Below are 15,209 nucleotides of genomic sequence, written 5' to 3' on the forward strand. Positions count from 1 at the left end.
TTGTTACTAAGTTGCCTACCAATCCATACTGTAAGTCTATGGAATGCAATCCAGTCCATATTCTTATAAATAACCCCGACAAGTTCTTAGATAAATATGGTAATTTATTTGGGTTTCAAATATACGGGACGGGTTTAGACCCTGGGACAATATTATTTATAGGGATAGAGACTGATACGGTATCCTCCCAGACTCATCAAGTATACCATTCCTTTTACGAAGAGATGAGTATAGATAATAAGATCCCCCATAATGCTAAAAACCTGTTCATCGATTTAGCTGAAAGTATTGCCGGTAGTCTTAATGTTACCAACTGCTATGTGTGTGGAGGTACTAACATGGGAGACCAATGGCCTTAGGAAGCAAAGGAGGTAATGTCCGGTTCTGAGGCAGTTCAACAATTAATATCTTCACAAGCCGATTATCAGATGAGTGTTAGAGGTAAATCTGAGTGGAGATTAAAGACCTCCATCATAGGTTATGTTTGCATAGCAAGGAAAGGAATAATGTATAATACTTCTGTAGGAGAATTAACTTGTCTAGGGCAAAAAGCTTATGATGATGATACAAAGAATACAACTTGGTGGTCGGCTTCAAATGTCTCAGAACCATCTAACCCGTTTGCTAGATATGCCAATTTAAAGGACGTGTGGTTTGATCTATCCATCACATCTACCTGGAGAGCCCCAGCAAATTTGTACTGGATCTGTGGTAAGAAAGCCTATTCGGAGCTGCCACAGGACTGGGAAGGGGCATGTGTGTTGGGTATGCTCAAACCATCCTTCTTCTTGTTACCGATTGAAACAGGTGAGACTTTAGGTGTTAAAGTGTATGATGTGAATCATAGGAAGAAAAGGGGACCCATAGAGATAGGCACCTGGGAAGATAATGAATGGCCTCCCCAGCGTATCATAGATTACTATGGGCCAGCCACGTGGGCTGAGGATGGTACCTTTGGTTATAGAACCCCTATTTATATGCTCAACCGTATTATAAGGTTACAGGCGGTGGTTGAGATTATCACTAATGAAACATCACAAGCGCTCAATCTTCTAGCGAAGCATAACACCAGGATGAGGACAGCAGTCTACCAAAATAGATTAGCCTTGGATTACCTTTTGGCAGTAGAGGGAGGTGTATGTGGGAAGTTTAACCTAAGTAATTGCTGTCTTCAAATAGATGACGAAGGGCAAGCAATAGCTGAGCTTACTAGCCATATGGTTAAACTAGCGCATGTGCCTACTCAGGTATGGAAAGGGTATAATCCAAGTAGTTGGTTTGGTAGCTGGTATGAGTGGTTTGGAGGGCTTAAGGCAGTGGTAGGTGGAGTCCTACTGATTTTACTGTTGTGTCTACTCCTACCGTGTCTTATACCCTTAGTAGTTAGGTCTGTGCAAAGCCTGATAGGAAGTATAGCAGAGAGGAAGGCTGCTGCACAGATAATGGCGATATATAAGTATAAGGCTCTAGATCAGGGAGAACCAATGCAAGAAGATGAATGTTGAAGATTCACATCATAAGATAAGTCTGGTCTGGTTCATGGTAACCTGAGGTATATGCAAACCAAGGTTAAGTGATGCCTCAAGTAATTGTGAAATATCAGAGGCATCAAAGGGGGGAATGTGATGTAATTCCAGTAAAATACAAGTTTAGCAGGCTAAGATTGCCACAAGGCATATGTATGTATATGTGTTTGTAGTATCAGTTAGTTAATAACACGTAGCTAAGATACTGTCATCACTGTACTGACCAGGTGCAGGAATGTAAGAACTGGAATTACGCGTCCCTCTCCTTTGTATCAGATGAGCCACGTGGTTAGACCGGATGGATGAGTTTAGACTCTATTCATTAAATAGGTTAAGGGTATGTGTGGGTGTAGTTAATTGTGGGAGGAGCTACAGTGCTATATAAGGAATGTACTCTATGTATTCAGTACTCAGACTTTGCTGTATTTTGGTGACGCTAGTCCCTCTGAGTCCCGATCGGTGATCCAATAAAGAATCTCTTCCTTCCTGAAGAAACCTGTGTCCATCTCTCTGTGCTTGGCTTCCGTCAGTTTCTCCGGTATCAGTAGTATTCTCCAAAGCAGAGTGTGTGTCTGGCGTCACGCAATCTCTGAGTGCTCGACAGGTAGGAGACAAGTTCCTGTGCGTCCCATGGCAGTTTGCCACCATAACAAGAGACTGCCATGCGTCTCACCCAAACACTGCAGAGGGATTAACATTCCTGCAGAGATTCCAGAGGAACCCTGTTATGTAATCACTTAAAGGGGAAGCATTGCTCCCAGGAAGCAGGGCTGGAGGAGAAACATTATAGGCAAATTCAGCGATTTAGGGTTTATTTAAAAAAACTGAATTGAAAAATGAGGTTCACATGGTCAAGCTGTGACTCCACCAAGATGGAGAATTCCTCCAAATCAGCATTTTTTGTCTGAATTGGCACAAAGGCTGGCTGTGATTATGTACACAGTGTAAGTGTATGAGGTAAACCACGAGATATACCCCACACACAATTAGCTGCCACGCCTTAAATAAAAGTTATATGAAAAAAAAATAAAAACATTCTGATTCTGTTAATGTACTCAAACTAGGGGAAAACTGTGAACACAAGAAGTAATCTTGGAGGGCTACAAAGTATTTACCCCCAAGTGCCAGAGCACAGAAACTAAGATTAAACTGCACTTATGCCTGGTTTTTAGAGGATTATAGGGATGAGCTCTCAAAAAGTTAACTTGCATGATGTCCCTCCACACACACACACACACACACAGTATTCATGTCGCAGTGACAAGCAGCTATAGTTTCCTTTTGCCACAGTATCCCCACATTGTACGATCAATTCCCCACAATCTGTTTCCTTCATTCTAACAGCCGGACATTCCAAATTAGTACATACAAGGCGTTTCATGGCCGCATAGAGCTCCGAGAAAGGGTTAACCTCCATGTCGCTTGCGGTATCACAACACACAAAAACTTGATGGGATCTAGTGACCTTTGGGTGCTCGCAGGCATGAGCCGTGACTTAAAAGTACAACATCATGTCAGAGCAAAGTACAAGGACCGATGATTGACAGCATGGGTCGTGCACAGGTGACAATTAATGAAAAGGTGGAAGAAGTCTAGAATGACCTTCTTTAAAGGCAGAAAAAAAAAAAACCTAACACTGCTGCAAGCAGAACATAAAACACAATAACCATTGCGATGGGACTGGGCTATTATTACAGCTCATCTTTACTTTCTAAATATATCAATGTTAACACCGTATTAACTGTAGGGAAACAGAACACGTAGATATACAGCAAGCTCAAATCATTTCCCAGCTCTGCTGCTTTCGTTTAAAATTCTGAGATACGATTGTTGGACAGCAGGGGTGCCGAAAAGGTAGATCCCCAGATGTAGAACTACAAACCCCATGGTGCTTTGTGTGCCTTTGGAATGCCTGTAGAATGACAAAGCATCATGGAAGTTGTAGTTTTAGAACATCTGGGATCTAACTTTTGGGCACCCCTGTTGGACCGTAATATGTACCTACTCCCACACACATATAACCACAAAAGACAATGCATGAATGAAAAACAGATCTGGCACTGATAGACATTCTGAACGGTTATCTGAACAGGCCTGTCTTCTTGCCCATGTCTTCAACCAGTTTTGAGCCATCTGGTTTTGTTTTGATTTGTTCTGTATTGTTTAGTTTTGGCCCTAATATAGCCCTGACCAGATACCAAAGGTAATTTTAAACCCATATGAAGCGACAGTCTTATACCAATCAAAAGTGACTGAACGCCACATACCTTAGTGATATAGCCAGGAGAGGTCTAAAGTTTGTATGGAGGTTTCATACACACAGCCCTACGATGTGTTTATATGTTTAGTCACAATGCGAGGAAACCCCACCACCTAAAGGGATCGGATGATCGAAGAAATGAACCCCCAGACACGACAGGCTAGACCACATGCTGTCTGACATATTTTACCAGACATAACGCTGCCCAAGCGACCAGTTTGAGAGATATGCATATCTTTCTTTTATTTTTATTTTATAGTTTACTTCATGCTATCAGCAATATAATCTCACAAAACGAGTAACAAAGGGTGGGGGGGGGGGGGGGGGGGCACAGCTGAGCTGACCTCAGTGGTTCCAATCGTTGTCTTAGTTAGATATGTTTAAACTTCTGTTATGATTTTGTTTAGCAACAGTAAATAAGAGCCATAAACCTGACTACAAGATGCTATACTAGAACACTAGCCTAACTGTTTGTATAGACACTACTCTCAGCGACAAGCTGCCATAAATCACTGTTTAACCATACACATACACTTGACAAATACGTTTTACGGCTACTAACATGTCTATCCTATGCTCCGTAACTTTACCGTACCAACCAGTCAACCTAGATGTAAACTGCGAACCTGCATCAATAATATAAAATTATGCATGATTTGGTTTAGATTGGGTACATACAGTAAGGACACCACTAATACGCCGGGATCGTCTTAAAAGTGTAGAGAAACTAGACGGTCCATACCTAAAATGTCGCACTTCTACACTCAATAGCCCTTAAAGCTTATTGCTCGCCTGCTTGTGTAACTTAACTAAGCTTAGTCCTGGGCAACCTAACTCCCCGACAAATCGCATGTTTTTACACTAATATGCCGCAGGGCTTACGCAGGGCCGGCGCAACCATAAGGCGGCACAGGCGGCCGCCTTAGGGCGCACCGGCTCTGGGGGCGCAAAATTCCAGTGACCGGCAGGAGGGAAGTGCTCCCTCCTGCCTGGTCACCTCCTGGATCCCCGGAGCTGCTGGGAGGCGTGCGGCTGAAGTTGATTAGGAGGCGGCGAGGGAGCTCTCTGATCTCTCTGACCGGCTCCCTCGCGCGCCTTTTGCTGATGCCGCGGGAGCCGGAATATGACGTCATATTCCGGCTCCCGCGGCATCAGAAAACAGCCTGCGAGGGAGCCGGTCAGAGAGATCAGTCTCCCTCGCCGCCTCCTAATCAACTTCAGCCGCACGCCTCCCAGCAGCCTCACTGGACCACCAATGAGAGACCCACGCCAGCACTCCAGGTAGGGAGGCTGGGTGGGAAATTTAAATGTAATTTATTTAATTACTTTATTAATTACTGTGTGTGTGAGTGTCTGTCAGTGTGTGTGTAAGTGTGTCTATGAGTTTGTGTGTGAGTGTGTATGTCAGTGTGTGTGTGTCTGTCAGTGTGTGTGTGTGTAAGTGTGTCTATGAGTTTGTGTGTGAGTGTGTATGTCATTGTGTGTGTCTGTCAGTGTGTGTGTGTAAGTGTGTCTATGAGTTTGTGTGTGAGTGTGTATGTCATTGTGTGTGTCTGTCAGTGTGTGTGTGTAAGTGTGTCTATGAGTTTGTGTGTGAGTGTCTGTCGGTGTGTGTGAGTATGTCAGTGTGTGTGCGCACATGTGAGCATGTGTGTCTGTCAGTGTGTGTGTGTTCGAGTATGTGTCTGTGAGTTTGTGTGTGTGTGTGTGTGTGTGTGTGTGTGTATGTATTTTTCTGTATGCCTGTCTGTATGTATGTATCTGTATGACGGTATGCCTCTGTATGTATGTATGTGTCCGTATGCCTGTATGTCTTGTACGTATGTTTCTGTATGTCTCTGTATGCATGTATGTAACTGGATGTATGTTTGTCTCTGAATGTCTGTATATATGTCTCTGTATGCATGTATGTAACTGTATGCCTTTATGTCTCTGTGTGTACGTATGTGTGGTCTGTGTGTCTCTGTATGCCTGTATGTCTTTGTATGCATGTTTCTGTATGTATGTATGTGTCTGTATGATGGTATGCCTCTGTATGTATGTATGTGTCTGTATGACGGTATGCCTCTGTATGTATGTATGTGTCTGTATGCCTGTCTATATGAATGTGTCTGTATGACGTTATGTCTGTATGCATGCATGTATCTGTATGTGTGTATGTCTTTGTATGCCTGTATGTATGTATGTATGTGTCTGCATGCCTGTATGTATGTTTCTTTATGTCTGTATGTATGTGCCTGAATGTCTTTGTATGTATGTTTCTGTATGCCTGTATGTATGTGCCTGAATGTCTTTGTATGTATGTTTCTGTATGCCTGTCTGTATGTATGTGTCTGTATGACGGTATGCCTCTGTATGCATGTATGTCTTTATATGCCTGCATGTCTCTGTATGCATGTATGTCTTTATATGCCTGCATGTCTCTGTATGCATGTATGTCTTTATATGCCTGCATGTCTCTGTATGCATGTATGTCTCTGCTTGTATGTCTCTGACTGTATGTGCCTGTATGTCTCTGTATGATTATTGCTGTCTTTGTATGACAGTGTACCTGTATGACTATGACTTTGTGTGACTGAAAAATGATGCCTGTGTGCCTGTGGCTTGGGAGGAAAGACACACAGGTGAAGATGCATTTTTTTTTTTTTAAATGAGGGTTGGGGGCGCCAAAATGCATCTTCGCCTGTGTAACTAAAAATCCTAGCACCGGCCCTGGGCTTACGGCTTACCTAGTCATTGCTCCAAACTGGCCACGACAAAACAAAATAGATAACATATATTGACTAACTAAACTGTCAGACAGCTAGGCATGTTATATCCACCAAGCTTGTTTTATATCTCATGTTATGCATTCTTAACCAAAAATGTGTGCAGTTACTCCTGACATATTGTGCTTATACTTGAAGCTTGTAACCATTCATAATGCATTTTACCTCTATGTCACTGTTATACTATGTCTGTCACCACTGCACTTCAAAAATAAAGAATATAAAAAAAAAAACAGATCTGGCAACCAAAAGGTTTACCTCAAGGAAAAACAGTTACTTGGGCACAATTCCAAATCCCTATCAACGTTTACATAACTGGAGGTGTTTTAGTTTCACTCCAATGGCCATTAAAGTGTAAGCTCACCTGCCACGTCAAGACAAACCTCTTAGACGAGTCCTACACTAACAATTCCCCTCGCGGTATTCAGCTAACAAGTAGAATCTCTAATGAGACGGAGAAATGTATTCTTAGAACCTCTAAATACAGATTAACCTTAACAAGGGACACATGGGGTGGGTGATCGCACTGTAACACGGCTGTGTGATACAAAACAAAATTACACCCTGCGGTCAAACTCCCACTACTTCTAGGCAGCAGCTGACCGGCAGAAACAGGTTTATGTAGTAATGAGAATACAGTGAGCTCCACTTCTAACCATCTATGGATTTATATAGTGTATAAACAGAGCGAGCCCTGCTTCTATCTATCTATGGATTTATATAGTGTATAAACAGAGCGAGCCCTGCTTCTATCTATCTATGGATTTATATAGTGTATAAACAGAGCGAGCCCTGCTTCTATCTATCTATGGATTTATATAGTGTATAAACAGAGCGAGCCCTGCTTCTATCTATCTATGGATTTATATAGTGTATATACAGAGCGAGCCCTGCTTCTATCTATGGATTTATATAGTGTATAAACAGAGCGAGCCCTGCTTCTATCTATCTATGGATTTATATAGTGTATATACAGAGCGAGTCCTGCTTCTATCTATGGATTTATATAGTGTATAAACAGAGCGAGCCCTGCTTCTATCTATCTATGGATTTATATAGTGTATAAACAGAGCGAGCCCTGCTTCTATCTATCTATGGATTTATATAGTGTATAAACAGAGCGAGCCCTGCTTCTATCTATCTATGGATTTATATAGTGTATAAACAGAGCGAGCCCTGCTTCTATCTATGGATTTATATAGTGTATAAACAGATCGAGCCCTGCTTCTATCTATCTATGGATTTATATAGTGTATAAACAGAGCGAGCCCTGCTTCTATCTATCTATGGATTTATATAGTGTATAAACAGAGCGAGTCCTGCTTCTAGCTATCTATGGATTTATATAGTGTATAAACAGAGCGAGTCCTGCTTCTATCTATCTATGGATTTATATAGTGTATAAACAGATCGAGCCCTGCTTCTATCTATCTATGGATTTATATAGTGTATAAACAAAACGAGCCCTGCTTCTATCTATCTATGATTTATATAGTGTATAAACAGAGCGAGCCCTGCTTCTATCCATCTATCTATGGATTTATATAGTGTATAAACAGAGCGAGCCCTGCTTCTATCTATCTATGGATTTATATAGTGTATAAACAGAGCGAGCCCTGCTTCTAGCGATCTATGGATTTATATAGTGTATAAACAGAGCGAGCCCTGCTTCTATCTATCTATGGATTTATATAGTGTATAAACAGATCGAGCCCTGCTTCTATCTATCTATGGATTTATATAGTGTATAAACAGAGCGAGCCCTGCTTCTATCTATCTATGGATTTATATAGTGTATAAACAGAGCGAGCCCTGCTTCTATCTATCTATGGATTTATATAGTGTATAAACAGAACGAGCCCTGCTTCTATCTATCTATGGATTTATATAGTGTATAAACAGAGCGAGCCCTGCTTCTATCCATCTATCTATGGATTTATATAGTGTATAAACAGAGCGAGTCCTGCTTCTATCTATCTATGGATTTATATAGTGTATAAACAGAGCGAGCCCTGCTTCTATCTACCTATGGATTTATATAGTGTATAAACAGAGCGAGCTCTGATTCTATCTATCTATGGATTTATATAGTGTATAAACAGAGCGAGCCCTGCTTCTATCTATGGATTGATATAGTGTATAAACAGATCGAGCCCTGCTTCTATCTATCTATCTATGGATTTATATAGTGTATAAACAGAGCGAGTCCTGCTTCTATCTATGGATTGATATAGTGTATAAACAGAGTGAGCCCTGCTTCTATCTATCTATGGATTTATATAGTGTATAAACACAGCGAGCCCTGCTTCTATCTATCTATGGATTTATATAGTGTATAAACAGAGCGAGCCCTGCTTCTATCCATCTATGGATTTATATAGTGTATAAACAGAGCGAGCCCTGCTTCTATCTATCTATGGATTTATATAGTGTATAAACAGAGCGAGCCCTGCTTCTATCTATCTATGGATTTATATAGTGTATAAACAGAGCGAGTCCTGCGTCTATCTATGGATTTATATAGTGTATAAACAGAGCGAGTCCTGCTTCTATCTATGGATTTATATAGTGTATAAACAGAGCGAGCCCTGCTTCTATCTATCTATGGATTTATATAGTGTATAAACAGAGCGAGCCCTGCTTCTATCTATCTATGGATTTATATAGTGTATAAACAGAGCGAGCCCTGCTTCTATCTATCTATGGATTTATATAGTGTATAAACAGAGCGAGCCCTGCTTCTATCTATCTATGGATTTATATAGTGTATAAACAGAGCGAGTCCTGCTTCTATTTATGGATTTATATAGTGTATAAACAGAGCGAGCCCTGCTTCTATCTATCTATGGATTTATATAGTGTATAAACAGAGCGAGCCCTGCTTCTATCTATCTATGGATTTATATAGTGTATAAACAGAGCGAGCCCTGCTTCTATCTATCTATGGATTTATATAGTGTATAAACAGAGCGAGCCCTGCTTCTATCTATCTATGGATTTATATAGTGTATAAACAGAGCGAGCCCTGCTTCTATCTATCTATGGATTTATATAGTGTATAAACAGAGCGAGCCCTGCTACTATCTATCTATGGATTTATATAGTGTATAAACAGAGCGAGCCCTGCTTCTAGCTATCTATGGATTTATATAGTGTATAAACAGAGCGAGCCCTGCTTCTATCTATCTATGGATTTATATAGTGTATAAACAGAGCGAGTCCTGCTTCTATCTATCTATGGATTTATATAGTGTATAAACAGAGCGAGCCCTGCTTCTATCTATCTATGGATTTATATAGTGTATAAACAGAGCGAGCCCTGCTTCTATCTATCTATGGATTTATATAGTGTATAAACAGAGCGAGCCCTGCTTCTATCTATCTATGGATTTATATAGTGTATAAACAGAGCGAGCCCTGCGTCTATCTATGGATTTATATAGTGTATAAACAGAGCGAGTCCTGCTTCTATTTATGGATTTATATAGTGTATAAACAGAGCGAGCCCTGCTTCTATCTATCTATGGATTTATATAGTGTATAAACAGAGCGAGCCCTGCTTCTATCTATCTATGGATTTATATAGTGTATAAACAGAGCGAGCCCTGCTTCTATCTATCTATGGATTTATATAGTGTATAAACAGAGCGAGCCCTGCTACTATCTATCTATGGATTTATATAGTGTATAAACAGAGCGAGCCCTGCTTCTAGCTATCTATGGATTTATATAGTGTATAAACAGAGCGAGCCCTGCTTCTATCTATCTATGGATTTATATAGTGTATAAACAGAGCGAGTCCTGCTTCTATCTATCTATGGATTTATATAGTGTATAAACAGAGCGAGCCCTGCTTCTATCTATCTATGGATTTATATAGTGTATAAACAGAGCGAGCCCTGCTTCTATCTATCTATGGATTTATATAGTGTATAAACAGAGCGAGCCCTGCTTCTATCTATCTATGGATTTATATAGTGTATAAACAGAGCGAGCCCTGCGTCTATCTATGGATTTATATAGTGTATAAACAGAGCGAGTCCTGCTTCTATTTATGGATTTATATAGTGTATAAACAGAGCGAGCCCTGCTTCTATCTATCTATGGATTTATATAGTGTATAAACAGAGCGAGCCCTGCTTCTATCTATCTATGGATTTATATAGTGTATAAACAGAGCGAGCCCTGCTTCTATCTATCTATGGATTTATATAGTGTATAAACAGAGCGAGCCCTGCTTCTATCTATGGATTTATATAGTGTATAAACAGATCGAGCCCTGCTTCTATCTATCTATGGATTTATATAGTGTATAAACAGAGCGAGCCCTGCTTCTATCTATCTATGGATTTATATAGTGTATAAACAGAGCGAGTCCTGCTTCTAGCTATCTATGGATTTATATAGTGTATAAACAGAGCGAGTCCTGCTTCTATCTATCTATGGATTTATATAGTGTATAAACAGATCGAGCCCTGCTTCTATCTATCTATGGATTTATATAGTGTATAAACAAAACGAGCCCTGCTTCTATCTATCTATGATTTATATAGTGTATAAACAGAGCGAGCCCTGCTTCTATCCATCTATCTATGGATTTATATAGTGTATAAACAGAGCGAGCCCTGCTTCTATCTATCTATGGATTTATATAGTGTATAAACAGAGCGAGCCCTGCTTCTAGCGATCTATGGATTTATATAGTGTATAAACAGAGCGAGCCCTGCTTCTATCTATCTATGGATTTATATAGTGTATAAACAGATCGAGCCCTGCTTCTATCTATCTATGGATTTATATAGTGTATAAACAGAGCGAGCCCTGCTTCTATCTATCTATGGATTTATATAGTGTATAAACAGAGCGAGCCCTGCTTCTATCCATCTATGGATTTATATAGTGTATAAACAGAACGAGCCCTGCTTCTATCTATCTATGGATTTATATAGTGTATAAACAGAGCGAGCCCTGCTTCTATCCATCTATCTATGGATTTATATAGTGTATAAACAGAGCGAGTCCTGCTTCTATCTATCTATGGATTTATATAGTGTATAAACAGAGCGAGCCCTGCTTCTATCTACCTATGGATTTATATAGTGTATAAACAGAGCGAGCTCTGATTCTATCTATCTATGGATTTATATAGTGTATAAACAGAGCGAGCCCTGCTTCTATCTATGGATTGATATAGTGTATAAACAGATCGAGCCCTGCTTCTATCTATCTATCTATGGATTTATATAGTGTATAAACAGAGCGAGTCCTGCTTCTATCTATGGATTGATATAGTGTATAAACAGAGTGAGCCCTGCTTCTATCTATCTATGGATTTATATAGTGTATAAACACAGCGAGCCCTGCTTCTATCTATCTATGGATTTATATAGTGTATAAACAGAGCGAGCCCTGCTTCTATCCATCTATGGATTTATATAGTGTATAAACAGAGCGAGCCCTGCTTCTATCTATCTATGGATTTATATAGTGTATAAACAGAGCGAGCCCTGCTTCTATCTATCTATGGATTTATATAGTGTATAAACAGAGCGAGTCCTGCGTCTATCTATGGATTTATATAGTGTATAAACAGAGCGAGTCCTGCTTCTATCTATGGATTTATATAGTGTATAAACAGAGCGAGCCCTGCTTCTATCTATCTATGGATTTATATAGTGTATAAACAGAGCGAGCCCTGCTTCTATCTATCTATGGATTTATATAGTGTATAAACAGAGCGAGCCCTGCTTCTATCTATCTATGGATTTATATAGTGTATAAACAGAGCGAGCCCTGCTTCTATCTATCTATGGATTTATATAGTGTATAAACAGAGCGAGTCCTGCTTCTATTTATGGATTTATATAGTGTATAAACAGAGCGAGCCCTGCTTCTATCTATCTATGGATTTATATAGTGTATAAACAGAGCGAGCCCTGCTTCTATCTATCTATGGATTTATATAGTGTATAAACAGAGCGAGCCCTGCTTCTATCTATCTATGGATTTATATAGTGTATAAACAGAGCGAGCCCTGCGTCTATCTATGGATTTATATAGTGTATAAACAGAGCGAGTCCTGCTTCTATTTATGGATTTATATAGTGTATAAACAGAGCGAGCCCTGCTTCTATCTATCTATGGATTTATATAGTGTATAAACAGAGCGAGCCCTGCTTCTATCTATCTATGGATTTATATAGTGTATAAACAGAGCGAGCCCTGCTTCTATCTATCTATGGATTTATATAGTGTATAAACAGAGCGAGCCCTGCTACTATCTATCTATGGATTTATATAGTGTATAAACAGAGCGAGCCCTGCTTCTAGCTATCTATGGATTTATATAGTGTATAAACAGAGCGAGCCCTGCTTCTATCTATCTATGGATTTATATAGTGTATAAACAGAGCGAGTCCTGCTTCTATCTATCTATGGATTTATATAGTGTATAAACAGAGCGAGCCCTGCTTCTATCTATCTATGGATTTATATAGTGTATAAACAGAGCGAGCCCTGCTTCTATCTATCTATGGATTTATATAGTGTATAAACAGAGCGAGCCCTGCTTCTATCTATCTATGGATTTATATAGTGTATAAACAGAGCGAGCCCTGCGTCTATCTATGGATTTATATAGTGTATAAACAGAGCGAGTCCTGCTTCTATTTATGGATTTATATAGTGTATAAACAGAGCGAGCCCTGCTTCTATCTATCTATGGATTTATATAGTGTATAAACAGAGCGAGCCCTGCTTCTATCTATCTATGGATTTATATAGTGTATAAACAGAGCGAGCCCTGCTTCTATCTATCTACGGATTTATATAGTGTATAAACAGAGCGAGCCCTGCTTCTATCTATCTATGGATTTATATAGTGTATAAACAGAGCGAGCCCTGCTACTATCTATCTATGGATTTATATAGTGTATAAACAGAGCGAGCCCTGCTTCTAGCTATCTATGGATTTATATAGTGTATAAACAGAGCGAGCCCTGCTTCTATCTATCTATGGATTTATATAGTGTATAAACAGAGCGAGTCCTGCTTCTATCTATCTATGGATTTATATAGTGTATAAACAGAGCGAGCCCTGCTTCTATCTATCTATGGATTTATATAGTGTATAAACAGAGCGAGCCCTGCTTCTATCTATCTATGGATTTATATAGTGTATAAACAGAGCGAGTCCTGCTTCTATCTATGGATTTATATAGTGTATAAACAGAGCGAGCCCTGCTTCTATCTACCTATGGACTTATATAGTGTATAAACAGAGTAAACTCATCATTTAGATGAAGTTACTAATTTAGTTGCTTACAAACATATCAAATTTTTACAATTACCCACTTGTCTTAATTTTATTGGCAAACTTTTATTATAATCAGAATTTATTTATTGATGTGAACTCCGAGAGCTATTCCTTTTAGACTGGGGGAATCATCTATTTTGCAGTTTATTTTAATATAAAATAAGATTTAATTTCAATGTAAATAAACTACATTAAAATACAATTTCCACTTTAATTACAGACTCACAGTGTCCATATTAATATAACAGGGGGAGTTCTGTGGTCCCCTATTTAGCAATTTTCTGGAATCACCCCAGTTCTGGCTGATACATGCAGGATACAGGTTTGGGAGCTTAAGGGGACCCTGGGGAGCATTCTACAGCCAGTGACCCAGTGTGAGAGGTACTTACCGTGCATTCAGCAGGCTGGGACAATAGGCACACATCAAACAGCAGGACAGACCTTGCAGCTCTGGGTAAATGCTCCCTCTGATCCAGTGCTGGAATTTACTGCTGAGTGAGGAGACTGGGGGAGGAGACACTCAGGGGAGATCAGCTTACAGCTCACACTGCAGGTAACCAGGTGCAGGTAGGCAGCATAGGGAGACAGATCTAGAAATGGAATTGGGAGCCTGCAGGATCTGGACTACATAAGTAAAGAAATGGTCTTCCAGAGCACCACCCCTCCCCCAATCTGCCACCAAGTGGACACTCAGGTGAGTCAGATTTAAAAGTACATCACTTAAAGTACAGTGGGCAGACATTGATCAACATGAGAATTGGCTACAATGTGTCATTGGGAATACCGTCAGGTTATTCAATAAATAGCCAGACTGGGACGGATATAACGCCGGGGAAAGAATTATAAATAAATATAAAGAATAAAATCAGTATGTGATACGTCAGATATGGCATGCTTTTCTATGCCAAGCACCCAAGGCAAAAAATATACACAAAAATACAGCAAAAAAATATACACAAGAAAAGAGCAAAAGACATGTACACCGGAATACAGGGGGAAAAAAATACACACCGGAATACAGGGGGAAAAAAATACACACCGGAATACAGGGGGAAAAAAATACACACCGGAATACAGGGGGAAAAAAATACACACCGGAATACAGGGGGAAAAAAATACACACCGGAATACAGGGGGAAAAAAATACACACCGGAATACAGGGGGAAAAAAATACACACCGGAATACAGGGGGAAAAAAATACACACCGGAATACAGGGGGAAAAAAATACACACCGGAATACAGGGGGAAAAAATGTACACCGGAATACAGGGGGAAAAAAAATACACACCGGAATACAGGGGAAAAAAAATACACACCGGAATACAGGGGGAAAAAAA

General features: G+C 39.8%; 1 protein-coding gene across 1 annotated transcript in view; it reads right to left on the reverse strand.

Annotated features, from left to right (window-relative positions):
* The window catches only part of VWA2 (von Willebrand factor A domain containing 2), a 55,103-nt gene extending 40,632 nt beyond the window's left edge, over positions 1–14,471 (reverse strand). Inside the window, exon 1 of the mRNA XM_063435039.1 lies at positions 14,259–14,471. Within this exon, the coding sequence (XP_063291109.1) occupies positions 14,259–14,293 (35 nt within the window). The 5' untranslated portion in view covers positions 14,294–14,471. The remainder of the gene's footprint in view (positions 1–14,258) is intronic.
* Between the last annotated feature and the right edge of the window lie 738 nt (positions 14,472–15,209).

Source organism: Pelobates fuscus, chromosome 10 (genome assembly GCF_036172605.1).
Source record: "Pelobates fuscus isolate aPelFus1 chromosome 10, aPelFus1.pri, whole genome shotgun sequence".
NCBI classification, from domain to species: Eukaryota; Metazoa; Chordata; class Amphibia; order Anura; family Pelobatidae; genus Pelobates; species Pelobates fuscus.